The sequence below is a fragment of the Eutrigla gurnardus genome, assembly GCF_963514095.1.
Source record: "Eutrigla gurnardus genome assembly, chromosome: 2".
NCBI lineage: Eukaryota > Metazoa > Chordata > Actinopteri > Perciformes > Triglidae > Eutrigla > Eutrigla gurnardus.
The window spans coordinates 17,897,134-17,918,028 of NC_139916.1; the positions used below are offsets into that span (position 1 = coordinate 17,897,134).

Sequence of the window (20,895 nt, forward strand, 5' to 3'; positions counted from 1 at the left end):
AAACTAGCACTTCCTTTAAAGCCAGTCTTTAATTAAAAACAGCTAATTTAGATTTAATTTAGGCCATAATGTTAGTTACCTTCGTTCTCATAGGACGTTGGGGGGAAACAGTTCAAACCCATGGTTAACGGCTGCCATGTTTGGTGTAAATAACTCCTACCGGTTCATTATAATTTATTTTCTGTCAGACAAACAGCGCACAAATTCAAAGTAACTCAGGAGCTTTGGTGCAGCAGCTAGCTCATTAAAAGCCATGGCCTCATCTGTTGCTGTGCAAGCGCCCCCCTCCCACCCTCCCTCTGGGCTGTTCCAACGGCCCAACTGACGACTTTGGATAGAGACAGAGAGGGGGGACTGCCTCGGAGGGAAAACATTTTCCCCTTTGTGTTTTTCTTAAATGCCGTTTACTTATGCGGAGAGAAAATGAGAGGGGAGGTGTATGAGGGAGGAGCTTTAGGATTTTCCAGCGAGGAGGTGGTGACTCGGACTCGTTGGTGTGTGGAGTCACGGACGGGAACTCAACGGTTAACTTGGACACAAAGTTGTGTGATTGAGTGAGGCGCTGCGCAGAATGGAAACTAGCTAACCCCTCGACACATTTATGGTCACGGCTAGGTTCGCGTTTCGAGAAACAATAACATTTAGTGGCAGTGACAGGAGTGAAAAAAAAACAAAAAACGATGCCGTTCCTCTCATTTTAATGCCGCCCGTGAGTTTGAAAAAAGAGCCTGCGGAGAAGTTCAGAGAACCGGTTTTCCCTGGTACCCCGCCGCGGCTTTTGTGCTTGTGAATGGTGGGTCGTTTTTCCTGTTTGACAGGGCCGATTGTCGAGTCGACTTAACGGTACAACCGCCGAACACACGGGCTCGTCGGTAAGTTTGACACTTCTTTAATTTAAAGAAAGTCACAGATATCTACGTCACTGTCTGTTAGTGATTCTTTGCCAGTGTTCATTTGAATTCAGTTGACTCTCGTCCATCCTCGGAAACAATAGCGCCATACTGTACTTAATAACCGATTATGATCGACTACAGTTCCACCTCACATCCTGGCTGATCTATGCCAAACTCTACAACTGGAAAATGTTTGTAATAACACTTAAGATCCGCGATTCCCTCTCCTTTTTAAAGCATTTTACACTCGAGGCACAATTTATCCGTCAGCCTTTGAGGACAGACATAATGATCCAGGATAATAAGGGCTTTATTGGTGTGCACTGAACCAAACGTTGAGACCAGACATTCTCCAGTGCTTTGCTTCACTCAGTAACGTTAGTGACTAAGTGACCTGCAGGTCTTAACCAAGAATATATAATAGATACTGCTTTGAGTCGTTTAAATCCATTAATGTGTTGTCAACAGGTTGTTTGGCAAATCTGAACACTTGGAGAAACAGAACTTTTTTCTTTATACTTCATAGTCACCCATAATGTCTATGCCTATGTCGGACTATGTGGAAACACCCTTCATCATGTAAGGCACACATTTCATGTTCCTTTATGGCCCATATGCAAGAAGCCCTGGCCCTGTAGCTCTGCTGTGTGATGCTGGGTGGGAGTGCCCCCTGGGTTTTTGGGCTGTGTGATGACAGCCTACGGGTCCTGTCTTTGCTGGGGAGTGCAGTCTGTAGTTCACCCCCTCAGTACACCCCCCATCTACTTGACCTACTCTGTAAGCCTGCACCAGATGGTTTTACCCCTTTGGAAAAAGACCGAGAGGAAGCCCTTCCCTGCTTTGGGGAAGGAGAGAAGGCAGGAAAGGAAGCATGAAGAACCGGGATTGATGAAAGTTAGACTGAATGGTGCCTTTTAAGGAGCATGGATGCAACGGTCTCATTTGTTTTGCCGTCGTTTTTATGATCTATTTTAACAGTGTGCTGACTTCCCATATCTTCAACAATTAAAAACAAAAATGCTGTAAGCAGCTTTCAGGAGATTGTTATTGGGGCAAGAGTTTGCACAGAAAGACTAGCTGACCCGCAGAACCAGAATTCCCATTTTATGAGGACAAGGTTTGACTTGAAGTTTGGATAATTACTGTGTTTGGTTCTGCTTTCTTCTTTAAACACAAGCAATCTCTCCCCCCATAAGATAACAGGGCCTTAGACGAAGGTTTATTCTTCTGATTAAGGCATTGGCTTGCTGGCCATCTCTGTATCTGTTCCAAACGTATCTGAGATGACAGCATTGCTTCTATGTTTGTAGCATAAAGTAAAAAATAGAATATTAATTCATACTTTTTAGTTTGGATTACAAAACAAATATATTTGGTTTAAGTTTCCTGAGAGCCCATATTAGAAATTATGGGAATTTCTAGTTTTATTTGAGCTTTTGTGTCAGCTAAAAAAGATGATTTTTATGCTTACTTTAGTGAGTTTACTTTAGAAGTTTTCAGAATTGTTGGTTTAACACTCCAGCTGTGCCAGACCACATGCTCAAGCCTCCTGCATCCATCCATATCAGTCCATATGCACCACACATGGACACATCTATAAATACTGACTAAGCTTATAGTAAAAAAACAGCAGGAAGAGCTCTGATGTATAACCCATGTACGACTCATTGCTGTAGTGAATCTCACATGGAGACTGCTGTGCTCTGTACCTGTGACTTTCTCTAATTCTTGGAAAGTGTATCAATTCATGTTTTATGTCCTTGTTGTTTTTGATGTGGAAAAACGTAGCTAATTCAATACATAGTTAAATGACCCAATCTTAGGTGTAATTGCTTTCATCACCAACTGCAGTGGATCCCGTCTTTCTGCATTAGTTCGTATTTGATTTAATATAGAATACTAACTGAAAGAAGAACGTCATGACTGAGCAGCAACCTGAGTTTGTAGTTCGACTCAAAGATGGAAGGAAAGGAAAAACCCCATTGTCACAAGCAAACCACATAAAAACTGATACCAGTCATTTTGAAACATCCACCCATATGCTATTTATAACGCTTAAAACATTGGTTATAGTTATGACATGAGAGGGGTGTTGGGTTTGCTTGGAAAATAAAGGACACGTTATACTTTAGGCTTGTGAGATCGTTGTAGGAGGTACAATTATTGTCGACTGGAATTTGACAAAGTGGGTTAAATGGCTGTTCTAAATGAAAGAGTTGCAGTGGAAGTGCTGGAGATATATATATATATATATATATATACATATATATATAAAGGCACTGCATGGAGGTCTGAACTGCTATACTGTTTTCTGACTCCCCGTTCTACCACTATAGCAAACCTATCTACAAAGTATCAACGGCCCATTGACCATTGACTTACCCAGCCCGACTTCACCCTGAACACAATTAGAACTCAGTCTTTGTTGTTTTCCTCGAGGACAATTCTGCTCTACACCATCCTAGTGTTCAACAGAAGCATGTATTATTTCATACACAGTGCCACACTGTCATGCTCTCACTAACATATGGACATCAGACTACTTGCACCGCCTACGAAATGCTGCTCTCCACCACAAACCCTAATAGAGTGTTGTGGAGCTGCTCCTCCTCGCTGCACACATTGAACGCTCCTTCCTCTGCTGCTGGATCACAACTCTGACTTACTGCAGTGTAGATTGTTAGCTTGGTGTATGGATATTAGTCCTAACTGTGAAAATGAGCATGTATTTTTCTGATTTACAGTATACACGCATGTTCTATCGACATGTGACTCTCTTGTGTTTCTGATCGTTTTTCATGCCTCTCTGTAAGTAGCTCTGTATTTTGAAGTTGAAAGGCCTTTATTGTTTAGACTTAAGTCGGGCATGAGATTGAGAGATTATGAGGGGGAAAGAAGTTGCTTCTAATGAAACACTGCCACTAGTGACAGCTATTGGCCAGAGGGTAAATGATCATCTTTATTTGGAAATGAGAGACTGATGAAATACTACAGATGAAGTCCTACAACTTCTCAGTGAGATTGTAACTGACACATTGAACAACTGCCAGTTGTGTCTCTCTGAAGTCATGACGCAAAATAATGTGGATTTTCAAAAACTCTGGGCAATGAACAAGATGTTGGAATTCCAACTGCTGCGTGCAAAAAATAATTTGGTTGGGTGAATTGAGTCAGCTTTGGGAGGCAAATAGTTTAGCATAGGATTCACAATTTTGGAAACTGTGTGGTCACAAATATGTGGATATTGAGGACAAAAGTGAGACATCTCTTTTTTCTTTCAGATGTGTTGGTTTAAGAAAGATACATTTTATCCAAATGTACCTTTGTGATGTTTTGTTACATCTTTTCAGAGAGTTGCATTAAAGCCCATGTATTGGCAAATGTCTGATTAAGATGGTTTTTGGGTCAACCATCTGCACCAACATGCAAAGGTTGTTAGAGACACATGTCCGTATGAGTATTTTTTCATGCAAAGTATCCCATGGGTGACATATTCCATTTTGTAGTGTGTGCATAGCACTACAGTGCATTTAAAACACAGCTGAGTTGCCTATGCCATTTGGTCTTGAAGTGTTGGCTCAAGTTAAGGTACCACATATCCATCCCAATACTCTAGTTGTATATATTATGTATTTATTTATGTGTATGTGTGTGTTTTTCAGCTGTAAGGAAGTTTGAGTGGAGAAGGATCTAGATTAAAAACTAAAAGGACTAAACAGGAATGTGACAGTAGAGGTGTGTGGCACTGACAGATATTGATTTGTCAATAAAAAGTCTGCATAGATTTGTAGAGCATGATCAGTCCATCATATTGGTTTAATTTATGGCTTCACGGCGCTCAGACTGAGAGTCTATCAAAATAAAATGTACAAAACCTCTGAGCATTCTGATTGGCTATCACGTGGTGCAAAATCCGTGCTGAAATAGTTTCAGTCACATAAGCAGAGACACAATGGCAAGTGTTATATGTAGATTAACCTGCAAGCCAGACAGATTACAAGCTTATTTTCATTAAATTGCCAGGTTGTCTCTTGTAACTTTTGTAGCAGTGCAGAGTCGTAGGTAGCTGCATCGTTTCCCAGTCCCAGATTCTCATTTGAAATCTAAACAGTGACGTTGTTGAGGTGAAGTGATGTTTCAGTGTTAGTGCCCCAACTATTTGTTCCTTTCTGCTTCATGTCACAAAAGCAAGGGTGAGTTCCTGCTGAAAGCTGATGCTTCACTTCCTCATCTGGTCCAAAGCTTCCTGCTATGGAGAGACAGGAAGCTCAATATTGGCCCACATGATGTCTGGTCAATAGAATTTGGAGTGAAAACAGATGTTATTCTGATGCTCAACGTGTCCATCTTTATCCAGTTTTAATGCTTACCGCAGTATAGCATCTGTTTTAATAACCCCCATTGTAATGGTTAGCGTTATTATCATGGTTCCTGTTTTCTAGACCCTGTCAGTCTTTCAGCTGTTTGGGGGTTTCAGCTGAAGTTGGCATGATTTATGGCTGCAGATGTAAAGCGCAGACTGGTGCATCTCACATCCTTAGTAGAGTCTTCCAAGTGAAGTTGTCAGACAGCCAGGTCATGACACTACAGGTTTTCAGCTTCTCAGCTGTGGTCGTCAAGTTGGAGAAGCAGTCGCAGAATCCTCGGCTGTGAACACACACACACACACACACACACACACACACACACACACACACACACACACACACACACACACACACACACACACACACACACACACACATACCCCTTCATTAAACACACCCAAATTAGCTATGTGGGGAACTTGTATTGGGCCCTGCCTGTTCCTCAGCAGCTGAACACTCAAATCTGCGCTATTCAGCCCCCTGCAGTATTTGTTCAGGGGGTGTATACTCCTGGGCAAGTTCTTTTTTTCCAAGGGTAAAAATGTCACACAATATTTCAATAGCTCATCTGAAGCTGATGCTATTGTGTGTTAATGCACAGTCCCCACCAAATGCCTCTTAAGTAAATTTATGTGAAACTTCTGGAAGCCATTGTGTACAGTTTTTCTTCTTCTTTACAACCAAAAACCTAAGAAATGAATACCATTCCCACCCTTTTGAGCTGTATCTTGTGTATATTTCTACTTTAGAATTTTAGCAGATGGTGAACCTGGTAAATAGTACTTGCAAAACATCAGCACGTTAGCGTGGCCTCTGTGAACACATTACCATGCTAAAATTAGCATCTAGCTACAGCTAAGTAAGTACAGCCTCACAGAGCTGGCTGTAGACTCTTGGTCTTGTTGACTTGTATTGAATTTGTTGCCAAGCGATTTTAGCTTGTAGAAAATTCAGCTGGGAGCAAGCGTTGGGGAGTGGGGGCCTCCACAGAACTCAGTCATTAAGATAGATAGCTCTGTTTCTAGTTAAGATCTCCTCCCTCCATCACTCACCAGTCCTCCGAAGGCAAATACTGGCATCCATCTAACAGCAAACGCACAGGATCTCCCTGTCCCCTTGGTGCTCTCAGCTATCTTTATGTGGTCTCTTTTATCGTTCACATGGTTTCCTCTGAGTGCCACTGGAGGTCACAGTATGGGGCACAGAGTCTTTGTTTTGCCCCATAATGGCTCGATTCTCCCACAGCAGCAAGGACTCCCGAGCCTGCTGCACACAGACACCACTGATGTCTCTGAGACTCGGATGTGTGGGAAGAGTTCAGTAAATTACTTTTAAAATGGTGTTGAAGTATGAACTAGTTCACACATGGTAAACCAAAAAAGGTTGTTTTACCAATTGCAATACAAGATTGCACAGTAACCAAATATGATATGTGGTAGAAGGGAGGAGACTGGACTTATCATAGTTCAACTAAATACAATAAGCTCACCACAAAGCATACAATGCAGTTCCGGGCTCGCTAGAAGCAACAAAGGAAGTTGTGGGAAAATCTTGTTGAAAATGAAGTCCAATTACATAGAAGATGACCCTGATGAGGGGGTCACTGGAGTTTTGACCTCTTCAGACTTTTAACCTACTCCATGTACCTTGGAAGTCGGGGAAGTTCTCCTGGAATCCATCACTCTGCTTCTATAGTGTGAAATTACAGCAGTTACTGTAAAAATAAGCTACTGATTAATGGATGTGTTACTTTTTTATCTACCCACAAAATGTGGGTACAAAACATTTTTTCAAATTTGACATGTTGTACGTTGAGTACAGGAGATATCAAATCACTTGTTTCCTTGAGATGTAGAATCATTAGATTAGTTAGAAATAGACCCTCTTTCACTCAATAATCTTTATACTGTACACCCAGTAACATTCATGGCGTCTGATGTCTACTATTAAAGTATATGATGCAGTTTTCTAGACAAATATGTAGCAGAAAATGACCATAATTACTTTTTTATTTAAGTTTCACATTTCTCACAAAAAGTAGAGCAAACAGAAAATGGTTCACAGAGCAGGTAAATAGAGGAAAATAGAAGAGTCGGTCACTAAACGCTCAAACAAATAAATCTCCCTGTGGGAGGCTAGCTAGCATAGGTGTTTCATATCCAAACCCACCAGGTGGTCTACTGCATTCATGCCATATCAGACAATAGCTGAAGGGGCCAAAATGCTCTGGGGCAGACCAACGGCAGTCTGTCAGAAGTAAACTATAGACTATAACTATAAACTTTTATCAAAAAGTACTGAGTACTGGGAATTCTAAATCAATAGTCTTTCAGTTTGTGTTACTTATTAGAGTTGTATATATGTAACTATATTATTGCACATTGATCAAATAGTTTACATAAGTAATGTACATATTATCTCAATGTCAACTATGTATGCATAACCTCAAAGATTCAATCTACTATGTAATGTAACCTACGCCAAACACTAGTCTCTAGACTTGAACTGGCCACATACATATTGGACACATTTGCTCCTATATTTTGTGTCTTGTCTTTCATTGAAGAAATGAGACGATGCTGTTGCCAATGATGGAAAGCAGAAAGAAGGAGAGGGGTATAGGTACTGAAAAACTACGAATGACTCAAAGAAGAAAAGAAAACTTTCCAGTGGGCTCTCATTTTTTCCATGCAAAGCAATACATAGACAGGACATACAAATGACAGCCCTGTGACAAATTAGGCACATTTCAGTGTAAAAGAGGGATTCGATCAAAGTTGGAATAAGATCCTGTTAAAGAAGAGAGGTAGTGGATAGAGAGGGCCGAAAGAGAAAGATCTGGCAAGTAGCAAAGAATAAAGGCAGCAGTCGTTTTCCTGACTGTTTGTCTGAAGTAGAAAACGTGAGTGAGCTGTAATCGGATCTCAGCTGTGGTGAGATCATCCAGGGGGCCTGCCAGCAGCTTCAGAAAGAGCAGTCCACCCATAAGCCTTTAGCCCCACTGCAGCCCTCTGTGGCTCTCCACAGGCCTGCCAGCTTAAATCTCATTTTCAAGAGTACTACTTGGTCCTAGAAATTACAGAGGTGAAACGGGAAGGAACTACAAAAACTGTTTTTAAGCACTGTTTTGCATACAGTTAGATAAAAGGGAGGGTTTCATTATACAAGCTTGTTGCTGTTCAGTGAAAACCCCTGTAACTCCAAACTTGGTGACATTTGGGGAATCTTTGAGATGAACTACATTGTTCTTTATGAATTGAGAAAATGTCCTGCTTATGCTAAATAAACCAATTTGCAGAACTGAAAACAGGTTTGCTGTTCTTTGATCATGAAAAGTTACCATTTTGGAGATTGGTGATTTTCACACTGTAATATCTGCTGTTCTGCATAGATGACATAGATGTGTCCACAGTTTGTTAAATAATAACAAAATATACATTAATTATGAGTGTCTATTTTTAATAAGAAAGGTTACAAAATAATAATAAAAAAATAAAATCATACATTTTTTTTACATGAAAGCAAAGTTTCAAATTATTTCCAGAAAATATTGCTTGATGATTTTTTCCTTCCTGTGTAATTTCTGAAAGGACAGTTAAAACTATTTTAATTGCGTTAAAGTCTGATAAGGAAAATCGAATTACTCTTCTCAGATGAACAACCACTTACGACTGTCATAGTTCATGACTGCAATTATCGAGGGGGCACAGACATGGATTATAGTGACATAGATTATAGTGAGTGAATGAGCTACTTGTGTGTATACGCGGGCGTACAGGATGGTGGAGTTGTATATTGTGTGTGTTGACTTAATGACAGCTGTGCACAGAAGCTAGAAGAAGAAGTCACACTTCACTTTCATCCCTCCTGTGTTGATCAAGATACCGTACACTTTCTTTATTTTTCCATAATCAACATTTCTTCCCATCTTACAGTTACCAGACCTGCTCAGATGGACTTGAGATAACACCACCAGAAGTTCCACCCTTATCCCGAACTCCAGCCTCCTGCATTCACTCAGAATGGCAGATCCCACCGGGCTGAGCTCTGAAGTGGCCGGAGCAGGCACGGCTGAAGTCGACGCCTGTAGTTTGGAGATAGAGAGGAAGTATGATATCATTCCTGCCGTCATCTGCTCCATGTGTTGCCTGTTTGGCGTCATCTACTGCTTCTTTGGTGAGGATCCCAGCCGGCTCACAGACCTCGACACAAAAGAAGCCAAAACTGAATGTTTTAGGCTGACATAACTAGAGTTGTTCCGATACCAGTAACAGAAATGCCTCCAACTCTTAGCATTGATCTGATATCCTGTTGATAATGTTGACAAATTCCACCACAACAGTAACCTTGCTCTGTAGCGCAACCTTTAAATATATCAAATCAAGTTGGATAAACCTGCACTATTACTTGATGTGACACAAAATAATTTAGATGGTATATGAGTCCAGAATAACTTTGTTGAGCTTGTACCTTGTGTACTTTATATTCATATAAAAAGGATGATGTTCACTAATTCTTCCAACTCCTGATACTGCATCTTACATCTCATCATTCTGTCTCTCCTTCTCAAGGTTACCGCTGTTTCAAGGCTGTCATGTTCTTATCTGGACTGATGTTTGGCTCCGTCATCATTTTCCTGCTGTGTCACAAGGAGCACGTGCTTGACACCCAGCTGAGCGTGGAGGCTAGTGCCGGTATCGGCCTCGGTATCGGCCTGCTGTGCGGTCTGGTCACCATGCTGGTGCGAAGCGTCGGCCTCTTCATGACTGGCCTACTGCTGGGCCTCCTCCTGGCCCTTTCCACCCTGCTGGTCACTCACCAGTTCTACACTCCAACCACAGTCTGGGTCCCACTGGGTGCACTTCTGGGAACGGGCATGCTGTTTGCTGTGCTGACACTACAGTGGCAAAAGCTCTTCACCATGCTCTCCACGTCTGTGTTTGGGGCAGCTATCATGACAGTGTGTGCTGATTACTTTGTGGAGATGCTGGTTTTGGCCAAGCATTTGTATGAATGCTTGCGCCTCACACCGGGGACACCTCTATGCTGGTACAGTTGGGTCATTCTGGGCATCTGGCCCGCCCTCAGCCTCATCGGAGTACTGGTCCAATGGAAACTGACGGGTGACAGCTTCTCACACACTGAGGGTAAGAATATTATGATATGATTTCTGTTGTAGGGGCGTGTATATCATATTCATCCACTAATAAGAATTATACGTAAGAACAGTATAAAAGTAGAGAATAAAAAGTTAGCAACTTAGAGCCCAACCAATGACTCTGATTTTGTTTTGCCTCAACACCGGCAACAGCCATGGACGGAGGCATTATGTTTTCAGGTTGTCTGTGCGTAACTACCATTCTCATGAGCGCAAACATACAATTAGACTCAAGGATGAACTGATTAAATGTAGGTGGTCAAAGGCCATTCTCATGAGCATGATGTCTCAGGAAGGCCTTGAGAGAATTTAATCAAATTCGGCAACAACATACACATGCACTCAGGGATGATCTGTTTTGAATTTTGTGGTCAAAGGTCATTGTGATCTCAGAATTCATAATGGTCATTATGCCAATTTCACATTCATTTCAAAGAAAATGGCAAAGTGATAACATTTTGGACAGGCATGAACAAACTGCAACTTGATTGGTTGGCAGAGGTATACAGCTGTGAGGCGGTAATTACTAGCCACAACAGCAACCCTGATTTGTTTTTGTCTCTGTGTGAGTCATGATGGCAAAATGTGGTGCTGGAGACACCCACTGTAGCAGAGAAGGGATTTTAAATACTTGCCAGGTGTTTTATATTTCTGTTCAGTTTTTGTCATCGCCATAGAGACCATGTAAGGTACTTTATAGACTTTGTATGACATTTTCTTTGGCATACTTTACAACTTTTTAGTTTTATGACATATTGTACTATGACTTGATTTTTATGACATACCATAATATTATTTTTTATTTTTTATGACTTTCTGTTGAATACTATACAATTACTTTTAATATTGTAATGACAAACTGTACTATCACTGCTTAACATTGTGTTGACATAGTATACTATGACTTTTTTGGACAGTATAATGACATACTATAATTTAACTTTTTTGGGACATTTTACTGACATTCTATACTGTGACTTTTTTATGGCATTTTAATTACATACTACAGGCTACACAGTGGTGTAGTTAGCACGGTTGCCTCACAGTGAATCTGGGTTCAGGTTCCTTCTGTGTGGAGTTTTCATGTTCTCACATGTTAGCGTGGGTTCTCTCTGGTTACTCTGGTCGGAAAGAACCAAAGAAGTCCAAAGAAATGCAGGTGAATTGATGACTAAATTGTCTGTAGGTGGGAATGTGAGCATGAATGATTGTCTGTCTATTCTCTTTTGTATATTTGTCATAAGATATGTTGTTGTTTTGTTTTTTTTACTTTTTATGACATTTTATGACATACTATACTGCTCCTTTTTTTCTGTTTTACTTTTTATGGCATACAATAATTCTTTGTTAAAATGTTAATGGAAAACTATCGCTTTTGTTTTTTTAAACAAACTATACATTTTGTATAGCTTTTTTACATGACCTACTATATGAGGACTTTATATGATTGTTTTCTGATGTATCTATACTCTTTTCCCCACATTCTTTTAGACATACTATACTATGACTTGCCATTTTAATGCTATATTTTACTGTGATTTTTTTTAACATCTTAATCAAATATACTAAATTATTACTAGTTTTGACATGATACTTTGACTCCTTTTGAAATATTGACATTTTGTGACCTTTTTGAGTTAAAAATTACAGACTTAACTATTACTTTATATGACATAATATACTGCATCTTTGATGTCATACTGTATGTATTAATTTGCCATATTTGAATGACATACTACACTATGACCTTTTGACATTTAAATGACATATTATACTCTTGACTTTTCCATGACATATTAATGGCATGCTCTGATTTTCTTATGACATCTATATGGCACGGCAGGTTTATGGCATGCTATGTTTTTATGACATTGCATACTCTCAGACTTTTAAGGACTTTGCATGACAGCCGTTTTTCAGGTTGTCTGTCTAACAGCACGTCCATCTTTCCAACTCTCGTGGACGCAAAATCTCAGCCTTAAAGGAATTTCTTCAAATTTGACTCAAAGGTCCACTTTGACTGAAGGATAAACTGATTAGACTTTGGTAGTCAAAGGTCAAAGTCATTGTGACCTCACATATGCAGCATTAACGTGAATACAATATCTTATACATTATGTTATAATTGTCCTCTTGGTGACTTTTTGGATGAGATGGATGCCCTCCTGAGCTGCTCCCCTGATGATGGCACACCGCTCGTCGTCCTCGGTGACTTCAACATCCACTCGGGAAAGCTACACTCATCTGAATTCATCGACTTCTTTTCCGCATTTGACCTTACGCTCTCCCCCTCTCCACCAACTCACCGGGCCGGGAACCAACTTGACCTTGTCTTCACAAGATCCTGTGGCATCTCGGCAATCTCTGTTACCCCGCTCACCGTGTCCGACCACCACTTTGTGACTTTCTCCCTCCCCATGAAGCCCACCACATCCCTCCCCTCTACGCCTCGAATGGTCACCAGCCGCCGCAACCTGAAATCCCTCACTCCCTCCGCTCTCTCCTCAACTGTTATCTCCTCGCTCCCATCCTCGGAACAGTTCTCCTTAATGCCTACTGAGGAAGCCTCCTCTATCCTGATGTCCTCACTCGCCTCTTCTTTGGACACTCTCTGTCCCCCAATCGCACGACCGGCGCGATCATCTCCCCCCCCTCCCTGGCTGTCTGAACCTCTGCGAACCAACAGATCATTGTTGCGAGCGTCAGAGAGAAAATGGAAGAAATCGGGACAGCACGAGGACCTTGCTCACTACCACCTCCTCCTCTCTGACTTCACCTCAACTGTTTCGGCAGCTAAATCTGCCTTCTACCTGGCAAAGATCAACTCTTCTACCTCCAACCCCAGGAAACTCTTCTCCATGTTCTCTTCCCTCCTCACCCCTCCTACCCTTCCGCCCCCTTCCTTCCTTACTGCCGATGACTTTGCAACTTACTTTACCAAGAAAGTAAATGACATCAGCTCATCATTCACGCCTATTCCCTCCCAGAAGACATCTCCCCCAACTCTCAACTCGGATGGTCTTACCAGCTTTAGCCCCCTCACCTCTGAAGACGTTCACGCACTTGTTACATCTAACCGTGCCACCACCTGCTCCCTTGACCCGATTCCCTCCTCTCTTCTCCAGGACATCTCACACGACATCTTGCCATTCCTCACCACCCTGATCAACTCCTCCCTCACCTCAGGTGTCATTCCAGCGGATTTTAAGACCGCTATCGTGAAGCCTCTCCTGAAAAAACCCACCCTTGACGCTACTGACATCCAAAGCTACAGACCTGTATCTCTTCTTTCATTCCTCTCTAAAACCTTGGAACGTGCTGCCTACAACCAACTGTCATCCTATCTCTTGCGGAAGAACCTCCTAGACCCTAACCAATCAGGATTCAGGACTGCCCACTCCACTGAGACGGCCCTCCTCACTGTGACCGAGTCCCTGCGAGACGCCAAAACATCATCCAACTCCTCCGTTCTCATTCTCCTTGACCTATCTGCTGCATTCGACACAGTCAACCACCAAATTCTCCTCTCCACTCTGGCTGAACTTGGCATAACCGACTCTGCTCTCACCTGGTTTACATCATACCTGACAAACCGCACCTTTCAGGTCACATGGAATGGCTCTATGTCCAAACCCTGCTCTCTGGACACGGGTGTCCCTCAAGGCTCAGTATTAGGACCGCTTCTGTTCTCACTATACACCAGATCACTAGGTTCTGTTATCACATCGCATGGATTCTCCTACCATTGCTACGCTGATGACACCCAGCTGTTCCTCTCTTTTCCCCCGTCCTCTGACGCTCACATTGCAACTCGCATCTCGGACTGTCTGGCTGACATCTCTGTCTGGACAACTGCACATCACCTCAAGCTTAACCTGAATAAAACCGAACTCCTCTTCATCCCAGGGAAAGACTGCCCTCACATGGACCTGTCGGTCACTGTTGAGGGCATCACAGTATTTCCTTCCTCAACTGCGAGGAACCTGGGTGTAATCCTCGATGACCAACTATCCTGCACCCCCAACATCACTGCTGTGGCCCGATCCTGCAGATTTGCCCTCTACAATATCCGCAGGATTCGGACCTTCCTCACAAAGGATGCAACGCAGCTCTTGGTCCAAGCACTGGTCATCTCCCGCCTTGACTACTGCAACTCTCTCCTGGCCGGACTCCCGGCCTATGCGATTAAACCATTGCAGCGTATCCAGAACGCTGCAGCACGCCTTATCTTCAATCTACCCAAATTCTCCCATGTGACCCCCCTCCTCCGTGACCTCCACTGGCTCCCTGTTGCAGCACGCATCCAATTCAAGACGATGACACTGGCCTTCAGGGCCATCAATGGAACGGCACCTGCCTACCTTCAAACACTGGTCAAACCTCATGCCCCGAAGCGAGCACTCCGCTCCTCTACTTCAGCTGGCCGGCTGGTACCACCATCGCTGAAATCAAACAAATGTCGCTCAGCAAAGTCCAGACTCTTCTCTGTTCTGGTGCCTCAGTGGTGGAACGAACTCCCGACCAATGTCAGGACAGCAGAGTCATTTGCCATCTTCCGAAAAAGGCTCAAGACTCACCTGTTCAGACTTCACCTCGACTCTACATAGCATGACCCACTAACACCCTCCCTCGACCCCCCCCGCAAAAAAAAAAAAAAAAAAACTCGGATCGTAGCACTGTTACTCTTGAAGTACTACTTTACTCAGATGAGGACCTAGCACTTGTTCTATTTTTAGCTCTTACTGCATCGGCAATGATACGTCGTGGTTTCTTTGTTTCCTTCTTTTGACAAATGTACTTATTGTAAGTCGCTTTGGACAAAAGCGTCTGCTAAATGACCTAAATGTAAATGTAAATAATTTATATTCTAGAATGATGACAGAATTTACATTTTACTATGCAAATGTCTGTTTATCCTCTTATCTTTATTTCTATGTTTCTTATATTTTTCTCAAGCTTATATATAAGAGCAACTGTAACCATACACATTTATCCCTCAAGAATCAACAAAGATTTTGTCTGATTTCTGATGATGAAGTGATGTATAAAATCTACCTTTGCATTTCCCCTTGTCCTTGTAGTCGTGATCAGTCGAAGACAAAAGAGAGTCCAACTGATGCGGATTCGAGAGAAGGATGCCAAGAAGCGACAGCAGGCAGGTGGGCAGGAAGGCACGTACCGCCGTAAACCCACCCCAGTGAAACGTTACGCTGGGGATCTACTAGCACCGGTCAGTGTCAACAAACATGGCGTGTGCTGTAGATGCTGATTGTAGTCTTTTTATGGCATCAGTTATAGCAGAGAGCCTAAAGCAGTGAGCCTAACTGATGCTATAAAATCCTTTTCAAGTTGATGGCACCATTTTTGTGTACCTCGCTCATCTCTCCCTGTGTTGTTCTTCTCAGAGCTACCTGCAAAGTCTGCGGGACAGACAGATGGGCACAGGCACTTCCCTTAGCAGCCTGGGCACTGCCAACCACACCATGATCGACTTGGACTATGACACCGGGTCCACTGCGCCCCTTACAGCTACAACCCCAGTCATCAGGGTCTGAGGGAGAATGAGTGTGTGTCTTTCCTGGGTGTTCAATGAAAGAGAATGCTGCTGCTTTTGGGGGAGAGGTAAGAGGTGTCACCTGTTTGGTGAAACCTATAATATAACCACTACAACCACTGTGTTTCTCAGAGAAACACTTTAAAACCAGATACTAACAAAGTAAGGTCCTCCATTTCGTCTAACCATGTATTTAATACACAAATAGCAAGTACGAGCCTCAAAAAACGGATGTATTTCCGTTTTGCTAGTGAATATGACAAAGCAATTTGTTTGACATTACATGTACTGTACTTAAAATGTTAGGCATTGCCATGAAGTGTTGTGTTATTGCCCATCTTACCTGTTTAACTGTGCTCGTAGGATTTGTGAAAGTTTTCTATTTGTTGAGATGGAGAGCGTTAAATGTGACGGATGGATCCATGTATGACAAAGTGAAGCAAAAAGTAAATGGTGCAAAAAAAAAAATATTTTTCCTATCAGATTAGAGTAGTTGCTTGTGGAGTAAACTTTTTATCAGTTAATTTATATAATGACCAATTACATGTTAGAGCGGAAAAAAGGACAAAAAACAAAGCATGTTTGTTGTTAATTTGTAGATTTTTAATCTATACAATAATATTTCCATTGTGATGTTTGAATTTTGCAGGGACACTGCACTCGTTACCTGAATCTGTACATACCTGTTGATAGAAATCTCAAAGATAATAAATGCGTTTGATACAGAACCAGTTTCCACTCCTTGATTGTGTCGAAAAAATGTCAGTGTTTTCCTCTTTGGGCTCTTAGCAACACTGGTAGCATTACTCACTAGGTTTTTCATTGGCAATAAAGAGGTCATGTGGAGGATTTCCTACTCTAATTGGAGTTGCCATGCAAGTTTTTTTTTTTTTTTTGCAGACAGCACAATGCACGACAGACTAGCATTTCATCATAATGAATGTTGGATACACAAAATGTCTTTAACTGTAGAAAATGTTACATTAAAAAAATCAGATCACATGATTTCTCACACTTCAGTGTGATTCATGAGATAATGGAAGTGCAATATTTAAAAGCACTGGACATGTTTTAAGAGTTGATCATTAAACAAAATGTCAGAACAGAAAACACACACTCCCATCATCATATGACATCTTACTGAAAGCATTAAATCACATAATCCAACACGTCTTAGAAAAACAGAAGGCCTCCTTCGATTTCTCCCTGAGATCATACAAAAGCTTACGCAATTCTCACAGTCGCAAGCCTCACAAGAATCAGCCCGCTGAGGAGGGGAGGAGTCGCCCGGTTGAAATCAGATCCAGTGAAATATAAGCAATTACCACACTATTTCCTTTTTTTTTTTTTTTTTTTTTTTTTTACACATGGTAGATGATAATTCACAATCAATCACTGCTGTTGATGTTGCCTGGTGACAAATGTTGGGTAACCATGAACCCTGCTGAAGACCTCTTGATGCACGCTGCCCCCTGATGGTCAACCTCTAGCATTGCATCCAGCGCTCCTTCTTGCTCATTGGGTATCCTCGGTCGACCGTCAGCTGCTCATTCACACGCCAGTACTCGTCTCCCTTGAAGAAGAAGATCTTACTGTTGGTCCAGGTGAAGGCTGCGTCCGGACTGGACGGGACTCCGGTGAAGAGCATTGAAAGCGGTTTGGGGTAGAGACTTAAGTCAGTGTACTTAAGCTCATCCCACTGCCAGTACTCTGAACCCTACAAAGACAAAAATATGTATATATTTCTACAAAAAAAAAGATCAATCAGAATTCACTTGCATATTTTGAGTGCTGCTCAGGTTTTAATACCTTGATAAAGATGAACTTCTTGTTCTTCTCCAGGTATATGATTGCATCAACATCGTGAGGCATCCGTTTGACCAGTTTGGGGTAGCCGTAGTCCAGCATGAACATGGTGTACCTCCAGACTTTATTGCCTGTGACCAGAAACGGCATCGACAATCACACATTTAAAACCTGAAAGAGCAGAAGAAGAAGAGCACAGGACAGAAGGATTGCACAACTGTACCTTTGAAGAAGTATGTCTTGTTGGTTCTTTGAGAGTGCACGGCAGCACTCAAGTTTCCAGGAAGGGTCATCCACAGGCTGTCAATCTTTATTGGTTTGCTGTATCCCAGATTAGAGATGGTCCACACGTAATCACCGCTGAAAGCAAAGGTCTTCCTCCACGGACCTGATAAAAAAGTCTTTGTGACACATTTTGTGATCCTACTCTTGGGGGGGGGGAGTCTTTGCGTGCTAGTTCTATATATATCACGTTCCTTTGCATGTTTGCAAATTATTCCCTGTAAATCCAGCATGTTGTGTTCCAACGTGAGGTCACATCAAAATAAGGAGAGCTGAGGCCTCCTGTACCTCCTCTACTCTTACCTAATATGATGGCATCGAGGTCGGCGGTGCAGGGGTCAGGGATGTTCTGGGCAACATTGCTTTCTGTGGGAGACAGGCTGTTCGGGGCTGTTGGACTGACTAAAGTACTGTCGATGCGTTTGCCTATAATTAAAAAAAAAAGAGACATTTATGCAAATTCACAAATACTGATACAATACGGACGAAACCAAATTGACAGCTCTAATCCAGTCCATTGGATCTTCTCGATGTGCTCACCATATATCATCTGGATGCCTCTGATATCATCAGTATGCAGCCTGAAGTTGGCACGGTAACCAGTGTATAACGGAGCCATCACCGCATTTCTGAACAGAGAGTGGGCCAGGCCGAGGGCGTGGCCAATTTCATGGACAGCCACAATACGCAGATTGGTCCCATAATATGTTCCCTCAGTCCAGAACTCATCATCATCGAAATGGACTAAACCAGATTCTGGTGCCTCAGCATGGGCCAGTACAGGGCCTGCAGGTAGTACATATAAAAAAGATAAGTTAGGGTTTCACCATCCAGTAGTAGCTATATTTACAGTAGACATTTAAAAAACTGACCACGGCCATCAAATGGTGTGGGGCAGAAGCCATCGTTCTTATGGAAGGAGATCTTTATGTCTGCTCTGCCATAGTCAACTTCTCTGAAGGTCAGAGGAGCCACATCACTCCAGTACTTGAAGGCAGAGCGGACCGCCGTCTTCACCTCTGCCTTGTTCATGTCAGGTGTGTAGTTGTAGATGCGATAGGTCAGACTCCTCTTTCTCCAATGACCTGGAATAGAAGAATTATTTTTGTTTTTTACAACAAAATTGTCTACCTCACTAAAAATGAAAAATAGAAATCAGATGATTTCTCTAATGCTTAAAAGGCTTGTCTGATATAACATGAAAAAATAATTTAAAATATTTTATGACATACTAGACTTTTTTATGACATACTTCACATAGACTTTTGTATGACATTATACTATGACTTTCAATGACTTTTTTTGTGAGATACTATCACTGTTTTATGACTTTTTAGAAGTATACAATTTTAATGATGTACTATGATATTTTAATGACATTTTAATGGGTTTTCTGTGACATATGACCTGTACAATACATTTTAATGACAAACTAAATATGTTTGTTACATACTATACTATATTTTTATGAAAAGTCAAGCTATATTGGGACTTTTTATGACACTTCATTGTTTTTCTTTTTACATTTTAATGACACAATGTACTATACATTTTTATGTGAAATTTTAATAACATAACATACTGTGACTTTTTTTTAAATCGTATACTACATTTTTTCATGGCATACTGACTTTTTATGATATTTGATTGATTTTATTCATGAGATTTCAATGACATACCATACTAGGACCTGATGTTAAAAATAAACTATACACTTTTAACATTGTTTACACTTTGCATGTGACTAGAAAAGTTCACCTGTGCTGTTTAAGAAGAAGAATTTTAAAAGTAAAGAATTGTAAAAGAAAAAGCATCTTTTTCTTGACTCACCCATCACTCTGTATTTGTGATGTTTCTTGTTAAAGGGGTCCTCCATGCCACAGCGTGGCTGTCTCATCAGATCAAGTGTAGCTTCATCTAATTCCCCGGTAGGTGGCAGATCATTCACGCTCTGCAAAACCCTGGAGACAAGTGGGGATCAAACTTCTGCAGAGGGCTGCTCACATCCTCCTCTTCCTCCTCTCCATCTGGGACTATCTTTCACAGACCCTCGTATAGATCCAACATGCACTATGACATTAACTTATTTTAAGTTGCTACCTGTGTTTCCACTTAAAAAGGCCATCAGGCTGTTTTACCTGAGAGCTTCAATGACCTCCTCCAGGTAATGAGGGTCCTGTGGATCCACGGGGTCATTCAGGTAACCATACTGCTTCAAATAGGACTGTGAAGGCAGAGGCAGACATTAAAACTCACTTAAAAGAAATGTAGTATTAGACAAAATTTTTAAAATGTGACAAATCAAACTATCATCTCACCTTCGCACGATCTAATTCTGTCCATTGCACCACTGCACTAATAGCCCCGCTGATGTCGAGCAGCAGTAGCAGCAGCCAGGTGTAGTCCATATTCACGTTTTCAATAATCCAGGGCTGATGAGCAGAGGCTGAGAAGTGCTCAGCAGAGTCCCACAGTCGACTGTGTTTGTTCTCCGAGCGCTCCAGCAGCTTTTAACTCAGCCGGGCATGAGTCAGCCCTGTGGCTACGATGATCCATCCCTGAAGAATGAGGATTACAAGAGAAGCCAGTTGACCCCCAGCCAACAAGTCTGCTGTTATATTGTACAGCTGTTTGGAGAGGACAGTACTGCTGCAGTGGTCAACACACTGGATCAGTGTGTAGGGTCCAGCTACGGTTAAAATCTGTGGAAAGAGGTCAATCACCCTAAACAAAACCATATAACATTCCCATAGTCTTCCCTCGGTTCGCTGCCTTCTTGTTTACCCCCTGGTGTGACATACAGGAATGTATTAGTGATCAATTATGGGATTTCAT

The 20,895-nt window shown here is 41.8% G+C and overlaps 2 protein-coding genes across 4 annotated transcripts; one reads left to right on the forward strand and one right to left on the reverse strand.

The window, feature by feature from the left end:
- Positions 1-508: 508 nt before the first annotated feature.
- On the forward strand, positions 509-17,349 carry LOC311032605 (transmembrane protein 198-like). Of its 3 annotated transcripts, none has more exons than XM_084039503.1 (5): positions 509-872; positions 9,196-9,436; positions 9,832-10,407; positions 15,500-15,589; positions 15,824-17,349. In XM_084039503.1, the coding sequence occupies exons 2-5, from the start codon at positions 9,283-9,285 to the stop codon at positions 15,874-15,876; spliced, it is 873 nt and encodes a 290-aa protein (XP_083895629.1). In that variant the 5' UTR covers positions 509-872; positions 9,196-9,282; the 3' UTR covers positions 15,877-17,349. The 3 variants fall into 3 exon arrangements, with proteins under 3 accessions (XP_083895629.1, XP_083895630.1, XP_083895628.1); XM_084039504.1 differs by having other exon boundaries at positions 15,500-15,577; XM_084039502.1 differs by having other exon boundaries at positions 519-872; positions 15,500-15,648; positions 15,824-16,725.
- On the reverse strand, positions 16,874-20,554 carry mmp19 (matrix metallopeptidase 19). Its single transcript, XM_084039495.1, has 9 exons — positions 20,379-20,554; positions 20,199-20,284; positions 19,891-20,021; positions 18,933-19,145; positions 18,601-18,846; positions 18,364-18,486; positions 18,002-18,166; positions 17,782-17,909; positions 16,874-17,689 (listed from the first exon to the last, which is right to left on the reverse strand). Exons 1-9 carry the CDS (start codon positions 20,466-20,468, stop codon positions 17,459-17,461), a joined length of 1,413 nt encoding a protein of 470 aa, XP_083895621.1. The 5' UTR covers positions 20,469-20,554; the 3' UTR covers positions 16,874-17,458.
- Between the last annotated feature and the right edge of the window lie 341 nt (positions 20,555-20,895).

Bases quoted from the DNA above. Each gene is read 5' to 3' on its own strand.
- LOC311032605 (XM_084039502.1), top strand. From the start codon at position 9,283: ATGGCAGATCCCACCGGGCTGAGCTCTGAAGTGGCCGGAGCAGGCACG. The intron at 9,437-9,831 runs GTGAGGATCCCA...CTCCTTCTCAAG, and splicing joins CGTCATCTACTGCTTCTTTG to GTTACCGCTGTTTCAAGGCT. The intron at 15,649-15,823 runs GTCAGTGTCAAC...TGTTCTTCTCAG, and splicing joins CTGGGGATCTACTAGCACCG to AGCTACCTGCAAAGTCTGCG.
- mmp19 (XM_084039495.1), bottom strand. From the start codon at position 20,468: ATGGACTACACCTGGCTGCTGCTACTGCTGCTCGACATCAGCGGGGCT. The intron at 20,285-20,378 runs GTGAGATGATAG...CTGCCTTCACAG, and splicing joins CAGAATTAGATCGTGCGAAG to TCCTATTTGAAGCAGTATGG. The intron at 17,690-17,781 runs GTATTAAAACCT...TTGTCTTTGTAG, and splicing joins AGAAGTTCATCTTTATCAAG to GGTTCAGAGTACTGGCAGTG.